This window comes from Rhinatrema bivittatum, chromosome 11 (assembly GCF_901001135.1).
Source record: "Rhinatrema bivittatum chromosome 11, aRhiBiv1.1, whole genome shotgun sequence".
Classification (NCBI taxonomy): Eukaryota; Metazoa; Chordata; class Amphibia; order Gymnophiona; family Rhinatrematidae; genus Rhinatrema; species Rhinatrema bivittatum.
The window spans coordinates 47,676,202-47,695,847 of NC_042625.1; the positions used below are offsets into that span (position 1 = coordinate 47,676,202).

The 19,646-nt window shown below is 47.9% G+C and overlaps 1 protein-coding gene across 12 annotated transcripts in view; it reads left to right on the forward strand.

The window, feature by feature from the left end:
• The window catches only part of ARVCF (ARVCF delta catenin family member), a 743,011-nt gene that overhangs the window by 705,611 nt on the left and 17,754 nt on the right, over positions 1-19,646 (forward strand). For 10 of the 12 annotated variants that reach the window (XM_029572000.1, XM_029572001.1, XM_029572002.1 and 7 more), the window contains 3 exons: positions 1,677-1,869; positions 9,591-9,702; positions 13,493-13,583. In XM_029572000.1, coding sequence (XP_029427860.1) covers positions 1,677-1,869; positions 9,591-9,702; positions 13,493-13,583 — 396 coding nt within the window. The remainder of the gene's footprint in view (positions 1-1,676; positions 1,870-9,590; positions 9,703-13,492; positions 13,584-19,646) is intronic. The other 2 variants (XM_029571996.1, XM_029572004.1) reach the window with 1 other exon arrangement.

Consider the following 19,646-nt stretch of genomic DNA (forward strand, 5'->3'; position numbering starts at 1 on the left):
TTTTCTAGCCGCCTTGAGAATCTAGGAAAGGTTTTGAGCCTTTTTCTGCCAAGTTCTGGCACCAGGAAGTCTTATTTATTTATTTATTTAAAGAGTCTTCTATACCGATATTAGTAGGGACATCATATTGGTTTACAGCGAATATAGAATGGAAAATTACAATAAACAGGGAATGGGGAGGGGATACAATGAACCGAGGAATAGTGAAGAAAGAGCGAGAACAATCGCAATGGGCAAATTGAAAACAAGAAAAACAAGTGCAGGTGCAATTATAACATAACTATATGCAGGATAGGATAATAGCTGGTGTAACAGGAGGGAGCGAATAGGCAGGGGGCTGTTAAGGGTTTTGGGGGAAGGCTTGTTTGAAAAGCCAAGTCTTTAATAGGGATCTGAATTTCGTAGTGCATGACTCTAGCCTAAGGTTAGTCAGTAGTGAGTTCCAATGCGTGGGGGCAGCAATGGAGAGGGCCCGATCCCTCGTGGATGTGAAGTGTGCCTTCTTTAGGGAGGGCACATGGAGGGTCCCTTTGTTGGAGGTTCTAGTGGGCCAATTAGAGCATGTGAGGTGGAAGGGTTCGTCAAGCCAGTTAGAGTTGTGTGTGTGTATATGGCTTTGTGGATAGTGGTGAGGGTTTTATAGAGGATGCGGGATGGGACAGGGAGCCAGTGAAGGTCTTTAAGGATGGGGGTGATATGGTCGTATTTACATGCATTGGAGATAGTTGTGGCTACTGCATTCTGCAACATTTGGAGGGGTTTTATGGAGGAGTAGGGTAGGCCAAGGAGGAGGAGGATGAGAGTGTGGCCTGAATGACAGTACGGAAGTCACTAGCATGAAGGAGTGGGTTTCAGTTGACTCAAATAAACTGATATTTGACCCAAGAAAGAGATCTAGGCGTCATAGTGGATAACACATTGAAATCGTTGGTTCAGTGTGCTGCGGCGATCAAAAAAGCAAACAGAATGTTAGGAATTATTAGGAAGGGAATGGTTAATAAAACGGAAAATGTCATAATGCCTCTGTATTGCTCCATGGTTACACCGCACCTTGAATACTGTGTACAATTCTGGTCGCCACATTTCAAAAAAGATATCATTGCGATGGAGAAGGTACAGAGAAGGGCTACCAAAATGATAAGGGGAATGGAACAGCTCCCCTGTAAGGAAAGACTAAAGAGGTTAGGACTTTTCAGCTTGGAGAAGAGACGGATAGAGGTGTTTAAAATCATGAGAGGTCTAGAACGGGTAGATATGAATCGGTTATTTACTCTTTCAGATTATAGACTAGGGGACACTCCATGAAGTTAGCATGTGGCACATTTAAAACTAATCGGAGAAAGTTCTTTTTCACTCAACGCACAATTAAACTCTGGAATATGTTGCCAGAGGATGTGGTTAGTGCAGTTAGTATAGCTGTGTTTTAAAAAAGGATTGGATAAGTTCTTGGAGGAGAAGTCCATTACCTACTATTAATTAAGTTGACTTAGAAATCAGCCACTGCTTTTACTAGCAACGGTAACATGGAATAGACTTAGTTTTTGGGTACTTGCCAGGTTCTTATGGCCTGGATTGGCCACTGTTGGAAACAGGATGCTGGGCTTGATGGACCCTTGGTCTGACCCATATGGCATGTTCTTATGTTCTTATGACTGTGCTTCTCCTCTATATTTCAGGCAGTTACGCTATGGGTGAACTGGTGAGAAATCTGCCCGGGGGGCAGCAGAGGCCGGCTAAGAACCTGGAAGAAGATACGGTGGTTGCAGTCCTGAACACCATCCATGAAATCATTACAGACAGCTCAGAAAATGCAAGGTCCCTGATTCAGACCCAGGGCATTGAGAAACTAGTAACAATCAATAATTCCAGGTAAGGTTTACCACCTGGGAGGACAAGGGAATGTGAAGCACTCTTTGTGCAAGCACTCCTATGTGCTGTGCATTCTGCTGTTACCACTTTACTCCCTGAATCAGTATATCCAGCATTCTTTTCTCTTGCACTAGTGACTGAAGGTAGCTTTAGCTGCTTAGAAAACAGGCATGTTTCATGGAGAAAACAAGGTTCCAATCAGTTAAATATATTCTCCAAGGACAAGCAGGATGGTAGTCCTCACACATGGGTGACATCATCAGATGGAGCCCTGATGCAGAAAACTCATGTCAAAGTTTCTAGACCTATGACTAGCACACTGAGCATGCCTAGCATGCCCTATACCACACATCCACACAGGGTCCCTCTCCAGTCACTTTTTCCGCTGAGCTGTAAGCATCACGGTGTGAGCGAGCTCACTATGGCTATTTTTGGCTTTGTGAAAAACTTTTTTTCTCATGTTTTTTTGCAGTTTTTCATCATTGTTCCATTGCTGGGTCCCTCTTGGTGCCCTCCTGTAGTGTCTCCTAGTCAGGGTTTTCGGCGATTAGGGTAAGTTTCCTTTCGTGGTTGATTCCCTGTAGTGGCAGTGCATCGATGCATGCTGCCATCGACACACCATTGCAATTGCTTCAGTTTGTGCCCCTTTTGTTTCGTTCATCATTATCTCATCCAGTTTTCAGCAATGTCCCGGTACCCAAGGACCATGTCCATCACAGATCCACATGAGATGTGTGTCCTCTGTCTGGGGGCATTGTATGACATCCGGGGTTGCCGCTTATGCACCCAGATGACCCTGAAAGGATGTCTGCTTCAACTCAACAAGATGGAGCAGCTCTTCGGGTCAAAGAAGTCTGAGCTATCTGCATTGGCAGCATCAGCATCGAAGGACCGAGGAGCCACACCAGTGCACACTGAGCCGTTGACATCTGCAACATCGGCAGCATCATTGGTTCTGTTGATGCCACCAGCGGATAGGGGTGCCAGAGACCAACCATAATTTATCTCCTTCAGGCCGAGGATGGGTTCCTCGTCGTCAGCCTTGACACTGGGGAAAGACCGGGCTGAGCATCCAGGGAAGCCGAAGAAGCATCAGCACCAGTCCCCTTCGATTCATGGTGCCAGGCACGGGATTGCACTGGCTTTTGTCGTGATGCCCCTGAAGCAGCCCTGCTATGAGGAGTGCCAGTCCTCCATCGATGCCAAGGGTCTGTGTCAGTCTCTGCTGGTCCTGATTCCAGTCACCGATCCACCTTGTGGGTCCGAAGAGGATCTTGCCACCCCTCCTTCCTCCCAGTCTGTGTTGGCATTGGCAACGTTTGAGGAGGAGCTGGAGTCCCGAGTCCAACTAGCGGTTGACTGAAGCCCTGCAGTACGCACCCGACCCAATGCTGCCCATCCTCATACCACTTCTAGAGAAGATCTATGTACTCATCCATGCGTTACCAACTCAGCTGGCGCTGGTACCTGGGATGACATCTGTGCCCAGCGAGGCACCGAGGACTTCCCCTACCAATGCAGTGGTCGTTGCAGGTTCCTCTAAGGAGGAAGCTCCACAAAGGCCAACAGAGATGCCAAGGCCTGCCACCCTCATCCAGTTCTACCAGTGCCTGCACCCCTGGACAAAGGCCAAACACCTAGAGACCCATCCCCTGTGGCTTACAATGAGAATGAGGAACCCTATGACCCCTGGGGAGATAATGCTTTGGAGTCTTCCTCCAAAGGCTGTGTGGGTCTTCCTTTAGAACCTTCTTCTCCAGAGGAGCAAAAGGAGTCTCCGCCTGAGGACTTGACCTTTTCAGGTTTTGTGAGGCTGATGGCAGAAGCTATCCCATTTCAGTTATTGATGGAGGAGGATGCCAGGCACAAAATGCTTGAGATCCTCCAGTTCATGGAGCCTCCTAAGAAGATTGTGGCGGTCCCAGTACACAAGATCCTTAAGAGGTTGCTGCTGAGGCTATGGGAACACCCCTTCACATGCCTCCCGTTAATAACGGGAGGCATGTGAAGGGGCGTTCATCCAGATGGCTGTTGGATTCGGTAAGCATCAGCTGCCCCCACCAGTTGATGGTGGTCAAATCCGCCCTCAAGAGAGCCAAGCACTTTCAGACTCATTCCCTGGTGCTCCTGCGGAAGGACCATAGAGTGATGGACACTATTGGGAGGAAGGTGTTTCAATGTACCACGTTCTTTGCCTGCATTGATGCCTATTAGCTCTACATGAGCCAGTACTCGTGGGGCATCTGAAAGCAGATGCAAGAGGTGGCTGAGAAGCTGCCTTTTAGCAGAAGCAGGATATTCTCATGTTGCTGGTGCATAAGGGCCTGGAGTGCAGGAAACACGAGATCTGTGTGACCTATGATGTTTTCGAGATGACATCGAGAGTCTCTGCAGCAAGAATTAGGGCCCACAGAATGGCAATGGCTGCGGGCCTCAGATCCCTCCAGAAGTAGAGCTGACATGCTAGATACTGGAGAGAATCTATTTGGAAATAGGGTGAGAGAAGCTGTGGCCCAACTTCAGGACCACCATGAAACCCTCCAACAACTCTCCACCAGTACTCCGGACCCATCCTCCTCTTCTAAGAGGCCAGTGAGACCGGGGCCAAGGAAATCTTTCTTTCACCAAAGGAAGTACTATCTCCTACCTCCTCGCTCCCATCAGCACTATCAGGGCTATAGTGGCCATCCCAGGCAGCAGAGAGCCTCCAAGCCCCAGCCGGCTCCTCAGTCAACTCTGGGGATGGGGTTTGACTAAGTCGTAGGCAGCGTACACCAGTTGCATGTTTTCCTGCATCTGGACAATTGGCTGGTCAAGAGCACATCTCATATTGGCCACCAGGTCCATGTACTTGACCATCGGGTGTTGGAGTCACTAGGGTTCGTTCAAACTACCCAAAGTCCCATCTTAGCCTGGCACTTCAATTGGACTTCATAGGAGCGCTGCTAGACGCAGCTCAGGCCAAGGCCTTCCTACCTCACCAGAGGGCCGTCACCTTGACGACCATTGCAGTAGAGATCCAACAGAGCCAGCAGGTGTCAGCCTGGCACATGTTGAGGTTGTTGGGCCATATGACCGCAACCATCCATGTCACTCCCTTGGCACGTTTACACATGCGCAAATCCCAAATGGACCCTGAGGTCTCAGTGGTGCCAGGCCACTTAGAGCCTCCAGGATTGCATCAGAGTCACCCCGTCTCTCTGGGACTCATTATCCTGGTGGTGGGTACTTTCAAATCTAGAACAGGGGATCTCAGAAGAACATAAGAAATTGCCATGCTGGGTCAGACCAAGGATCCATCAAGCCCAGCATCCTGTTTCCAACAGAGTCCAAACCAGGCCACAAGAACCTGGCAATTACTCAAACACTAAGAAGATCCCATGCTACTGATGCAATTAATAGCAGTGGCTATTCCCTAAGTAAATTTGATTAATAGCCATTAATGGACTTCTCCTCCAAGAACTTATCCAAACCTTTTTTGAACCCAGCTACACTAACTGCACTAACCACATCCTCTGGCAACAAATTCCAGAGCTTAATTGTGCATTGAGTGAAAAAGAATTTTCTCAGATTAGTCTTAAATGTGCTACTTGCTAACTTCATGGAATGCCCCCTAGTCCTTCTATTATTCGAAAGTGTAAATAACCGATTCACATCTACTCGTTCAAGACCTCTCCTGATCTTAAAGACCTCTATCATATTCCCCCTCAGCCATCTCTTCTCCAAGCTGAACAGCCCTAACCTCTTCAGCCTTTCCTCATAGGGGAGCTGTTCCATCCCCTTTATCATTTTGGTTGCCCTTCTTTGTACCTTCTCCATCGCAGCGACCAGAATTGTACACAGTATTCCAGGTGTGGTCTCACCATGGAGCGATATAGATGCATTATGACATTTTCTGTTTTATTAACCATTCCCTTCCTAATAATTCCTAACATTCTGTTTGCTTATTTGACTGCTGCAGCACACTGAGCCGACGATTTTAAAGTATTATCCACTATGATACCTAGATCTTTTTCCTGGGTGGTAGCTCCTAATATGGAACCTAACATCGTGTAACTATAGCAAGGGTTATTTTTCCCCTATATGCAACACCTTGCATTTGTCCACATTAAATTTCATCTGCCATTTGGATGGCAGTCTTGCAAGATCTTCCTGTAATGTATCACAATCCGCTTGTGATTTAACTACTCTGAATAATTTTCTATCATCCGCAAATTTGATAACCTCACTCGTCGTATTCCTTTCCAGATCATATATATCTATATCTATATAGATATATATCCGCAGTAACCTGATTTCCATCGTGGAAAAAAAAAAAAGGAACTGAGAGGGGAAGTAAACATTGCGAGGTGAGATGAAACTGCGAGAGAGAGAGAGACCACGCCCCCTCCCACGACGTCACTGAGAGCTTCGTCGGCGGTTGAGGGGCACCTCGCCGCCGGGCGGGGGTGAGCGGGGAGGCCTATTTCCATCTTGGGCCCCCGCAGTAACCTGATTTCCATCGTAAAAAAAAAAGAAAAAAAAAAAAAGAAACTGAGAACTGAGAGGGGAAGTAAACATCGCGAGCTGAGATGACACTGCGAGAGAGAGAGAAACCATGCCCCCTCCCACGACGTCACTGAGAGCTTCGTCGGCGGTTGAGGGGCGCCTTGCCGCCGGGCGCGGGCGAGCGGGGAGGCCTATTTCCATCTTGGGCCCCCGCAGTAACCTGACTTCCATCGTAAAAAAAGAAAAAAAAAAAAAAAAGAAACTGAGAGGGGAAGTAAACATTGCGAGGTGAGATGAAACTGCGAGAGAGAGAGAGACCACGCCCCCTCCCACGACGACACTGAGAGCTTCGTCGGCAGTTGAGGGGCGCCTCACCACCAGGCGTGGGCGAGCGGGGAGGCCTATTTCCATCTTGGGCCCCCGCAGTAACCTGATTTCCATCATAAAAAAAGAAAAAAAAAAAACTGAGAACTGAGAGGGGACGTAAACATCGCGAGGTGAGATGAAACTGCGAGAGAGAGAGAGACCATGCCCCCTCCCACGATGTCACTGAGAGCTTCGTTGGCGGTTGAAAAGCGCCTCACCACCAGGCGCCGCGCGACGAAGGGGCGCGACAAAGGGGTTCTCCCCTTTGTGCACCCCTTTGTGCAATCCTTGGTGCCTCATGTAATATTCTTTTGTTGGTACATTTTCTGTTATCTCACCTTTTTTTCCAAGTTATTTACCCTTTTGGCTTATTAACAAGCTTAGTTTTAATTGTTCATTGTATCAGACTATGGAAGTATTTTCCTGCCATTTTTGTTTTATGTAAACCGGTATGATTTACATTTAATGTAAGAATGTCGGTATATAAAAATAAATAAATAAATAAATATCTGTATATGTATATATATATATATATTGAAAAGCACCGGTCCAAGTACAGATCCCTGAGGCACTCCATCCGTTTTGAAGTCCCCCTATCCAAGTTGTCCTAACCACAGATGCATCCACCCTGGGATGGCAGGAACACTTTTGTCAAATCAACTTCTTGGATCTTTGGGCAATCAGGTACGCGTTATGGGCGTACCTGATTGCCATGGGCGTACCTGATTGCTGGACAGCCGATCTCTGAACCCAGCTACCTGATAGTGTAGCTGGGTTCAGAGATCGGCTGTCCAGCAAAGATGTCCTGATCCACATAGATAACCTAGTATCTATATGATATGTCATCAAGCAGAGAGGAAAGGGATCGTATTTTCTGTGTCAGGAAGCTGGGATGGAAGACATGGTAGCAGACAGGCTGAGTCGAGCCTTCAGACCCCACAAGTGGTCTCTGAACCAAATATTCCGCCTCTGGAGGAGCCCATATGTATATCTGATTGCGTCCCCCTGCAACAGGAAGATTCCTCTGTTCTCCCTGTACAGGTCAGACGGCAAACCAGACTCAGATGCCCTCACCCATCACTGGGGCAAGGGTCTTCTGTATGAGCATCTTCCAATTCCCTTAGCGGCAAAGACTTTCTCTTGAAGCTTCACAAGAACAGGGGAATTATGATTCTCATAGCCCCTCATTGGCTCAGACTGGTCTGGTTTCCACACCTACGGGAGTTGTCCATTCAGAGACTGATCAGTCTGGGGACTTCTCCAGATCTAATCACGCAAGATCAAGTCAGGCTGCAGCATCCCAACCTCCGGGCTCTGTCACCTACAGCCTGGATGTTGAGATTTTAATCCTGCAGCCTCTTGATCTTTCAGAGGATGTGTCTCTGGTCCTGGTGGCTTCTAGAAAGCCATCCATTAGAAAGTCCTGTGGACTGAAGTGGAGGAGGTTTTCCATGTTGTGTGAGCAGAAGACCCTAGATCCATTCTCTTGCTCCACACAAAAACTGCTCGACTTCCTCCTATACCTGTCAGAGGCTGGCTTAAAGACCATTAGAGTTCATCTGAGGGCAATTGGCGCATACCACCAAGGTGTAGATGGTACGCCCATCTCTGTACAGCCTATAGTTGTATGCTTCAGACGGGGCCTGTTTTATTGAAGCCTTTCTTAAGGTCTTCCGCTGTGTCTTAGGACATCAACGTGGTGTTAGCTCAGCTAATGAAAGCTCCTTTTGAGCTGCTGCACACCTGTGACCTGAAGTACCTGACCTGGAAGGCCATATTTTTGGTGGCGGTCTTGCATACACACCCTAAGTTCCTGCCTAAGGTGGTAACAGATTTCCATCCTAACCAGTCAATTGTCCTGCCAATATTCTTTCCCAAGCCCCATTTTCATCAAAGCGAATGGGGCTTGGGACTGCAAGCGAGCCTTAGCCTTCTATCTGGAGCAGACAGAAGTCCATAGACAGTCCAAACGATTTTTTTTGACAAGAATAGGTTGGGCATTGCCGTTGCTAAACAGACACTATCCAATTGGCTAACAGATTGCATCTCCTTCTGTTATGCCCAGGTGGGACTGCATCTTGGTGGTCATGTCAAGGCTCATTCTGTCAGAGCCATGGCAGCACTGGTGGCCCACTTGTGAGCAGTTCCAGTGGAGGAGATCTGCAAGGCTGCGACAAGGAGTTGTCTCCACACATTCATATCTCATTACTGTCTGGATAGGGATGGCCGACGTGACAATAGGTTCGGCCAGTCTATACTTCAGAATCTGTTTGAGGTAAGAAACCCAACTCTCCCACTTAGGGCCCATGGTTTGGGTTCAGGCTGTCTCTTCTGTTACTAACACCAGTGGTGGTGTGCCCATTGGAACCTGGTTGAATGTCTTTTGGTCCCCTTTTGTGTTGGGGAGCAGCCTGTAGCTAGGGATTTACCCATGTGTGAGGACTACCATCCCGTTTGTCCTCAGAGAAAGAAGAGCTGCCTACCTATTACAGGTGTTCTCCGAGGACAACAGGATGTTAGTCCTCGCAAAAGCTTCTTGCCACCCCGCGGAGTTGGGTTTCTCCTATTTTTTATTTTAATTGTAATTCTATGTTACAAGACTGGAGAGGGACCTTGTGTGGATGCGTGGTGGAGGGCATGCTCAATGTGCCTAGTCAAAGGTCTAGAAACTTTGACATAAGTTTTCTGCATCAGGGCTCCATCTGATGATGTCACCCATGTGTGAGGACTAACATCCTGCTGTCCTCGGAGAACACTGTTACAGGTAAGCAACTCTGCTTTCTGTTCTGATGGTTGAAGTATTCCATACAGCTGAGGCCCTGTGTTCCCAGAGACTGAAACCTGTCCTTTCTTGTTTCACTAATCAGCCAGTCACCAAGAGAAGTCAAAGCTGCATCCCATGTCCTTCAGATGGTCTGGAGGTACAAGGACCTGCGAAGCCTGCTCCAGAAGGATGGCTGGAACAAGTCTCACTTCCAGGTAGTGAACCTCACCTGCAGTGATAGCAGGCATGTCTTTCTAAAGGTCCAGTCTCATTCTGAACTCTTGACAAAAATAGATCTCATTATGCCTCTCTGGCTCTAATCTTTAGCTTTTTTAACTGCCAAGATAAAAGATTTCAGAGGAAGATAAAGACTATAGTGTATTGGGACTGAAGTTGGAAAAATACAGAAATAGATCATAATCTCCTAGCTGTTCTGGCTCATGCTACCTGGGCAGAAGAAAAATGAGCCATTAGAACAATACATGTACTGAGTCCAGTGGAAACTCATGGGAGGTGATGGGATCAAGGGCATGGCTGGGTCAGTTCCTTCGACAAAGGTCATTGTAGTGCTGCACATCCTAGGTGTGACCTTGTTTAGCATGGGGCTGAGTTTGCTGATGCCTGAACTTGCTGTAGGATATCAGACAGGGCTACTCTGGCAGGGTAAGAACATTGAAGGCATACTTGCATTGTTATCATCAAAAGGCAGCCTAGTGCTAGGCTAGGGCTAACCCTCCACAACTCACTATCTTATCTTGTATATAAACAGGTCACTTAAGCTTTCTAATGATTTTAGGGCATGCAATTTATAACCAGCTGATTTATCTCAGGAAGTGCTAAATGATTAAAGGATTATACAGTATAATGGGATGAAAGGGAAAACAGAGATGTTTAAATGTGTTACTACATGGCGTGTAATACTTTTTTTTTAAACTCTTTATTTATAGATCAGACGAAAACAATAATACAGATCAGAATCTATACAATCATTTATACCAAATGTTTACATTTGTTTCACACCTTACTTAAGCATTAAACAATATCAGACTAATTTTAAAACAAGCATACATGCGCCCATACACTGGAATTTTAAATCACGCACTTACTTGCACATGTATGATTTAAAATACACCTGCTGTACATAAGTATGCTCGTAACTTAAGCGGTTACTCGAGAAAACATACTTCGCGTATCTTCCTTAGGATTTTGTCTGTTTTAATGTGCACAGGTAAGCATATTTTAAAACATGCTCGCGCAAAGAACATTCTTAGTTTTCCAGTTAGTCTACCAGTTTGCCTAGACAATCTCGAGGTCATCCAGATCCTTCTGATTCATCATCCTGCACTCTCTCCAGTTGACCCAGACCCCTCACCCTCACCAGGCATGCGATTTCTGCAGACTTGCACCTCATCAGGAGCAGCAGTAAATATATATTGGCTAACAAGCCGCCATGTGTTGTGGCCTCCAGTTTTAAAATATGGTTTTATGCTCGTAACAATTTGCCATGTCCCACCCTTTTTCCAGCCCCCTTTTTTTTTAGCATGAGCATATACATGCAAAATTAGTGGGTTTTTAAAGCAAATCAGAGAAAATTATTTTTCACTCACGCACAATTAAACTCTGGAATTCATTGCCAGAGGATGTGGTTAAGGCAGTTAGTGTCCATAAACTGCTATTAATCAATAAGGTAAAAAGCAGTGGCTTTTCCAGCATTAGTAGCTTGTGATCTAGCTAATGTTTGGGTACTTGCCAGTTACTTATGACTTGGATTGGCCACTGTTGGAAACAGGATACTGGGCTTGATTGACCCATGGTCTGACCCAGTATGGCATATCTTATGTTCTTATGTAAAATCAACGTTGTTCACGCACGGCTCGCATGCGTGCATATTTGGGCCTTTTAGTGTGAGTAACACTTTTAAAATTTGGCCCTGTGTCAGAAGCGATTCTTCCTTATTGATACAGCAGGACCCCCTCTTCACCCATTTCACTAAAGACAGCTTTTTTGTTTCTGTATACTTCCATACTCTATACCGCCTTCTTTTGGAGAACAGATTTCAACTTTTCCAGGACAGCAATATTACGTATATTTTTGTGCTATTGAGCAAGCAATGCTACCAACTTCCAACCTGCATGGACTAGATGATCATATGGTCTACGCACATCTTTGCCCAAGGCTATATCAGTCCCTAGCTCCAATAAATGTAGAGTGGGCCAGACACATACTTCACATCCCAGGATTCTGTTGATCACTGCCCTAGCTCAAAATTCCAACAGCGGCATACATATCCAGCTTGCATGGAGATATGTCCCAGCCTCCACACAGCCCTAACAACTGTGGTGAAAAGGCAGGGACTTTCATTTTTGTTTTTTAATTTTTAAAATTTTCCTGGGAATTTATCGGAGTTTATTATGACAAGAACAAAACAGGAAAAAATCGGTGGAAAATCGGTAAATATCAGTTTATTTTGGTGGATGGAAACTAGAACAATAAAAGAACATTAAGCAGATTGTCCCACTCACCCACTCAGCAGTATCTCTATCTCTGTCCCATCTCCTGCCTAGCATGCCCCATTTTTCTCCACATCCCCAATGAGAATCTCCCTCTTCCCCCTCCCTCCCTCACCCCACTGCACTAGCATTCCTCCTTACCAGTTGTGGCTCCAGGCACCTCCTCTCTCCTTCAGCAGCAGCTTGCTGAGGTTTCCATGCTCTGCAGAACCCCCCTTTTTTGTAGGGTCAAGGACCCTGCCAGAAAGCACTTCTGGTAGCATGGCATGGCCCACTTCAAGTGCTGCACTGGTGGTATCAAGCAGCTGATTGCTTAGTGGGACTTTGAATAGCATATCAGCAGCACTGGAGGGTGAGTGCTTTTGCTGGTGGGGGGTGGAACTTGAAATACTGCAGGTGTTTTGGCCCGCACTAGTTTCCAGCAGTGGCTGGAGGACTTGGGATACTGTATCTGCAGCTCTGGAGCTGCTCTTTAGGGTGAAAATCGGTTTAAAGCAATTGTCACATGGAAAAATCTGGGAATTTATGGGTGAAAATCAGTTTAAACTGAAAATGAAGGACCCGATGCATAGGGTATCTGTAAGTTCTAATTAATTTATACATTTCAACTCTTCTACTACAGATAGAGACTTTATGTACCTTCTTCCAAATAGGTTCCCACTCCTTCTCAATTAGCCTCAAGCCCAGGTCTTCATTCCATGCATCTATAAGAACAGTGAGGTGTTCCTTATCTTCGTATGATATAGAGGGGAGATAATTTTACAGTTTGCTTCATTCTCCATGAGCATCCGTTCAACTCGCAATGGTTTCCTCTATGCCCAGGATACTCCTTCCGCTCTGGACAAGTGCTTCATATTTTACATCTCCCTGGACTCTTCCCTTAAATGAAACTCATCCTTTAGGGCATTGAAAAAAAGACCCCCATGTGCATCCCATAATTGCCCCAGAAATTTCAGTCCCCAAATACCCTCACTCAGTAAGCTCAGTATGTAATGTGAGATTCTTTTAACACTGAAAGTGGCATACGTGAGCCCAAGGAAATATTCAAGCGTTTAGAGTGAATGCCATGTCCTAACCGTGTGTGCTACATTGGATTGGACCTCAACGCCCTTCTAACCTTTGGCGAGGAGAATGGTAAAAATAAAAAAGAGGGAGGTCCATCCCATCCACAGCTCCAGCATCTAATGATAACCATATTTGAATGTCCTGTTAAAGCACGCTAGTAGACATGCCAGTTTGGAAGCCTAGGGGCCTTACCTTGCCAGATAAACTGAGGTTTGGGTCCATTCAAATTAGGTGGTTTGTTTTTTTTGCATATATTTTAATACTTTCTTTGTATGTGTCCATACTCTTGGTCTGATTTATGACAAGTTATTTAAGTCTTTTCAGTGCCTTGAGACCACCAGGCTTCTTCAAGGAAGAAAAGGTCTGTTGAGACTAAGGTTCATGTACTTTGTCCCACAGCACACTATTTCACTTCTGCTTTCTAATGCAGTCTGCTGTGTCTACTCTTCCGAAGGGATCGAAAGGCAATGGGAAGCCAGGTTTTGACGACAGTACCCTGCCACTAGTGGAGAAAAGCCAAGGTGAGTTCTGCAGAGAATTCCTAGGATCTGTTTACAAGAAAAAGTTTCTTCTTTTCTGTGTTCTTGACAAAAAGCTTTTGAAATATAGATCCTCTTATTTAAAAGCATATTGCAGACATAAAGTTAAAATAACTGGTATTTGCACAATAGATTATTGTTCTTGGTATACAAATGTGTGAACAGAAGTAGCCAGAATTTTGTCTTTGGCTGTGGTACACAGTAGACCAGAGGTGTTCCCCGTGCTGGAGCTTTCTGATTAATCTCTGTATTACTGCCTAAATTCAGCCCTTCATTAGAAGTAGAGGTGCAGTTTTCCCCCATATTAGTAAATCTATGTTAATCTCTTTGGGTGGTGGTACTGGAATAATGGATGAGAGGTGTGCTGCAGGTTAGGACTGAGGTGCATTGGCAGAGTGTGTGGGAGTTAGTACTGGAATAACAAGAAGTGCTGTAAGTAAGGCAGGTTTGAGGAGCATTGGCAAGGCTGTCTGTGAGAGTCTCAATACTGGAATAGCAAAGCTTCTGCAGGGCAGGAGTGAGGTGTGTTGGTAGAGCTGTGTGTATGTGGGGGAGTAGGATGGTCTCTACTAGAATATCAGAGTGCAGTAGTTTACACTGAGATGCTTTGCCGGTAGAGATGCCATCTGGTGCTGTTTGCCCATTAGATGTCTGGTTCATTCTAGTATCTGCTTGGGGAACTTCCACGTTAATGTGTGCTGAAATTTTTCCCCAACAGTCAATTTTGCATTAGAAAAGGGATGGGTGCTTGTTTGGAAAGGAGTGAACATGGAGTTCTGAGCTGCAGTGATAGTGATCACAAAGAGGAATAAATTAGTCAATGTCTTTTCTCCTAGGACAAGCAGAATGGTAGTCCTTACACACGGGTGACATTATCAGATGGAGCCCGGCACGGAAAACTTCTGTCAAAGTTTCTAGAACTTTGACTGGCACACTGAGCATGCCCAGCAAGCCACTATCCGCGCAGCCATGCAGGATCCCCCCTTCAGTCTCTATCTGCGATGCACTTGGCTCGTGGTGATGGCGCTCTGCTCTGTTTTCAGAGTTATTTGTTTTTTCTTGTGATTTTTTTTCACCACTTTTGCATTGAGTCCCCCTTCCCTGGTTTCTCCCTGTCAGTGGAGCGGTGAGGTAAGTTATTACCTTTTTTGCGGTCGGTTCCCAGGGTTTTTTGGCATCAGTGTCTGCCCTATACTGTCCTCTTGTTGGCTTGAGACATGGCCTCTTCCTGTTTCCATTGATGCCCCCAGTGCCCATGGACCATGTCTTTCCTGATCCACATGAAGTCTGTATTCTTTGCCTGGGGGTATTGCATGATGTCTGGGGTTGCCGATTTTGCAACCAGATGACCCCCAAAGGTCGTTGGGCCCTTTTAGATCAATTGGAAAAGTTTTTTGATCTCAAGAAGTCAGGGCCCTCCACATCGGCGTCAGGCACGTCGACACCACGAGGTTGAAGGTAACCTATGGATACCAAACCATCTGTGTCCACCCCCGCTCAGGCTCCCCCTCTGGAGAGGGGCACTGGAGATTGACCACTGTCGGTGTCCTCCTGCTCCAGGACGTCAGATTCTTTGCCCTCCTCGGTGCCGGGGAAAGACCAGCCTGAGCACCGGGGAGATCGAGGAAACAGTCACCATCAACGCAATCCTCCGGTTCCGGGCCGGGATCTGCATCAGCCGTGTTGCCCCTGAAGCGGCCCTGTGGAGTCTAGGCTTTGCTCTCTGTCGAACCCGGGAATCCGAGGCTCTCACTACTGATGCCCATGTCAGTACCAGGCACCGATCCCCCTCATTTCGAGGGTGATCCAGTGGTGCCTGCTCCTCCACCTGCCCTGTCTATGGCAGCCTTCGAGGAGGAACTGAACTGTAGGGTTCAATTGGCGGTGCTCCGAGCCCTCAGGGGTATCGAACCGTAGGCCTCGTCGGTGACTCCACCGATGCAGGAGCCCACTCCCTCGATCCTAGCAACACTGGAGCGCCTCGACGTTTTGCTGGGCATACTCCCTACACAGCCCCGGTACACAGTGGTTCCTCAGTCCCCCAGCGGCCATCACTGCCTCCTCCCCCCCCCCCCCCCCCCCCCACCTCGGGGACTATACCAATCACCGGTTCCTCCAAGGAGGAAGGCTCAGCACTTCCATGGCTCTCGGAGCCTCTGGTGCCTAGACTGCCACTTCCGGTTCTGGAACCAGGCCCTTCAGAGGCCTCGGTGCCATCGATGCTGTTGGTGCCCCCAGTGCTTCCGGGGCCCAGACCATGGGCAATTTCCACCGGTCCCCTGCTGGCCTCTCCTGGAGATCTCAGTGAGGAAGAAGCCCCATATGACCCGTGGGGGAACAATACTTCTGAGTCCTCCTCCGATGTCTCCGGGGAAGTCCTCTCAGAACCGTCAGCCCCAGAGGAATGGCGCCAGTCTCTTCCAGAGGACTTGACCTTTGCTGGTTTCATCCGCATCATGGCGAAGTCTATTCCATTTCAGCTCCTCACGAAAGAGGATGCTAGACACCATATGCTGGAGGTGCTCCAGTTTGTGGATGCACTGAAAGAGGTGGTAGCCGTTCCTGTACATGAGGTCTTTAAGGAGTTGCTCCTGCGTACTTGGGAACATCCTGTTTCTGTATCTCTTGTAAACAGGAAAGCTGATGCCGTCTACCTCATTCCGAAGTCCCTCGGATTTGAGCGGTGCCAGTTCCCCCTTCAGTCAGTGGTACTGGAATCCACCCTCAAAAAGGCAAAGCAGTTCTGGACCCATGCTTCCATGCCTCAAGGTCGGGAGCATAGGGAATGGGACGCACTAGGTAGGAAGGTGTTCCAGGGAGCAATGTTAATAGCCCGTATCGCCTCCTACCAGATGTATATGGCCCAACATTCCTGGAACCTCTGGAAAAAGGTTCAAAAATAGGCAGAATGCCTCCCTCAGCAATAGCAGGATGCATTCCTAGTGCTCGTCCAGCAGGGCTTCGAGTGCGGTAAGCACGAGGTGCGTTCCACGTTTTTGAGAAGTCAGCTTGCATGACCAGGAGAAACTTGTGGACCTCCCATACACAGGGGATAATCTTTTTGGGGATAAGGTCCAGGTTGCTGTGCTCAGCTAAAGGATCATCATGAGACCCTCCAGCATCTTTCGGCTAGCACCTCAGACCTCTTGGCCAGAAGGTCGGCAAGGCAAGGAGCACGTAGGTCCTTTTACCGTCAGAGAAAATATTATCCTCCGGTTTCCCACAAACATTCTCAGCAGGTGTCCTTTAGGGACCGCTCTAAGCAGCCATGGACACCTAAACCACATCCAACGCCTCAGCCGAGCCCTGCTACAGGGTTTAGACTAAAGGAGAGGGAGCATAAGCCCAGTCACCATGCCCTCTGTGTCGGATCCTCTGGTAGGAGGCCACCTGCACCTCTTTCTGGATCGTTGGTTAGCGACCACTTCGGATTTGTGGTCCTTTCCATCATGCTCCAAGGGTATCTAAACTTCATGAGTGCGCCCAGGGATGCCCCCCGTGCCCCTCTTGGGATCAGTCTCCCCATCAGGAAATAATTATCAGAGCTCTCTGCCCTCGTTCAGGCCAGGGCGATTGAGCCAGTTCCTCTGCGGTAGCAGGGAACTGGGTTTTACTCCCAATATTTCCTGATCCCCAAGTGGACTGGGGGACTTTGTCCCATCCTAGACCTACAGACTCTGAATTGTTTTCTCAGATGAGAGAAGTTCAAGATGATCTCCCTCTGCACTCTGATCCCTCTCTTGCAGAGGGGAAACTGGCTTTTCTCCCTCAGTCTCAAGGACACGTACGCCCACAACGAGATCTCTCGCAGTCACTGGAGATATTTTCACTTCCTGGTGGGCACCAGACATTTTCAATACAGGGTGCTGCCATTCAGCCTTGCCTCGGTGCTCACGTCTTCACCAAATGCCTAGCACTGGTGGCAGCATACCTGCGCTGCCTAGGGGCGCAGGGGTTCCCTTACTTGGACAACTGGCTAATCGAGTAGTTCCCAAGAGGGGACGCTATGATCTCTATGCTTAACCATTGAGGTGTTGGAGTCTCTCAAGTTTGTCATCAACTTCCCGAAGTCCCATCTGACTCCATCACTGCGTCTGGGTTTTATTGGCGCCTGCCTGGACACGATGGAGGGTAAGGCCTATCTCCCTCATGACCAAGCGCTCACTCTAGCGGCCTTGGCGAGCTTGGTGTGCCGGAGCAGGCAGATCTCTGCCCATCTTATGCTCTGCCTTCTGGGTCACATGGTGGTTACGGTCCAGTTCACACCCTTTGCCCGCCTATACATGCGCAGGGCGCAGTGGACCCTACAGTCCCAGTGGCATCAAGTCTCCCAGGACCTTAATGTTTGTATCTGTCACTCTGCCACTGCAGATTTCCTTGTCCTGGTGGGAGGACCTAACCAATCTGCAACAGGGGGTCTTTTTCAATCCCCTTCCTTCCAGGTTGTCCTCATCACAGATGCCTCCACACTGGGATGGGGTGCCCACATGGAAGAGCTCCGCACCCAGGGCCTGTGGTCAGCTCAGGAAGCTCAGTATCAAATCACATTTCTGCAGCTCCAAGTGATCCATTACAGCCTGGGGGCATTCCGGGACTGCTTAGTGACCAAATCAGTCCTCTTCCAGACCGACAATCAGGTAGCGATGTGGTACATCAACAAAGAGGGAGGCACAAGATTGTTCCTCCTCTGCCAGGAAGCGATTCAGATTTGGTCCTGAGCCTGCTCTCAGAATTATATTACTTCGAGCTGTCTACCTGGCGGGGATGGAGAATATAGTGGCAGAACGCCTCAGTCGGGTTTTTTGGCCCCATGAGTGGTCCCTGGACTCAGTGGTAGCAAACATGATCTTCCGTCTTTGGGGAACCCCATACATGGATATGTTTGCCTCCCCTTGCAACAGCAAGGTGGCGTCCTTCTGCTCCCTCTTCAGGGAGGATGACAAACCAGCCTCGGACGCCTTTGCCCGCCATTGGGGCAAGAAGCTTCTGTATGCGTATCCTCTGCTCCCGCTGGTGATGAAGATGCTCCTGAAGCTCCGGCAAGTCAGGGGAACCAGGATCCTCATAGCCACCTATTGACCACGGCAGACTTGGTTCCTGCTCCTGCTGGACCTCTCAGTTTGAAACCCAATCAGTCTTTGCACTTCCCCGACCCTAGTCAAACAAGATCAGGGCAGGATGCGCCATCCAAACCTCAGGGCGTTGTCTCTGACAGCCTGGATGTTGAAAGGCTTGTCTTGCAGCCCCTGGCATTGTCTGACAATGTATCCCGGGTTCTGATTGCCTCCAGGAAGCCTTCGACTAGAAAGTCATACAGTCTGAAGTGAAGGATGTTTGCTGTCTGATGTGAGCAGCATGGGTTGGATCCATTTACCTGCTCCACCCCGAAGCTCTTGGGCTACCTGTTGCACCTGTCTGAAGCTGATTTAAAGACCAACTCGGTCAGTGCATCACGGGGTGAATGGTACACCCATCTAAGGGCAACACTTGGATGGGCATTTCATGCATGGTCTGCTTCATTTGAAGCCTCCTCTGTGCCCTCCACCTGTATCCTGGGACCTTAATGTGGTCTTGGCTTGCCTCATGAATGATCCCTTTGAAACTATGCGCTTGTGTGACCTGAAATATCTGACCTGGAAGATCATGTTCTTGGTTGCGGTCACCTCAGCGCGTCGGGTCAGCGAACTTCAAGTATTGGTGACGTACCCACCATAAAAGCAAATAATAGATAATAATATACAAAGATCTTCCATGATAGGGTGGTTCTCTGTACTCACCCTAAGTTATTGCCTAAGGTGGTATCGGACTTCCATCTAAACCAATATATCATTCTCCCTACCTTCTTCCTGAGACTTCATTTGCACCCAGGCGAGCAGGCCTTGCATACCTTGGATTGTAAGAGGGCCATAGCGTTCTGCCTTGAGAGGACAGCAGGCCATAGGCAGTCCACACAACTCTTCATCTCGTTCGATAAGAACAGAATGGGAGTGGCTGTGGCCAAGCACACCCTAGCTGGCTAACGGACTGCATCTCGTTCTGCTATGC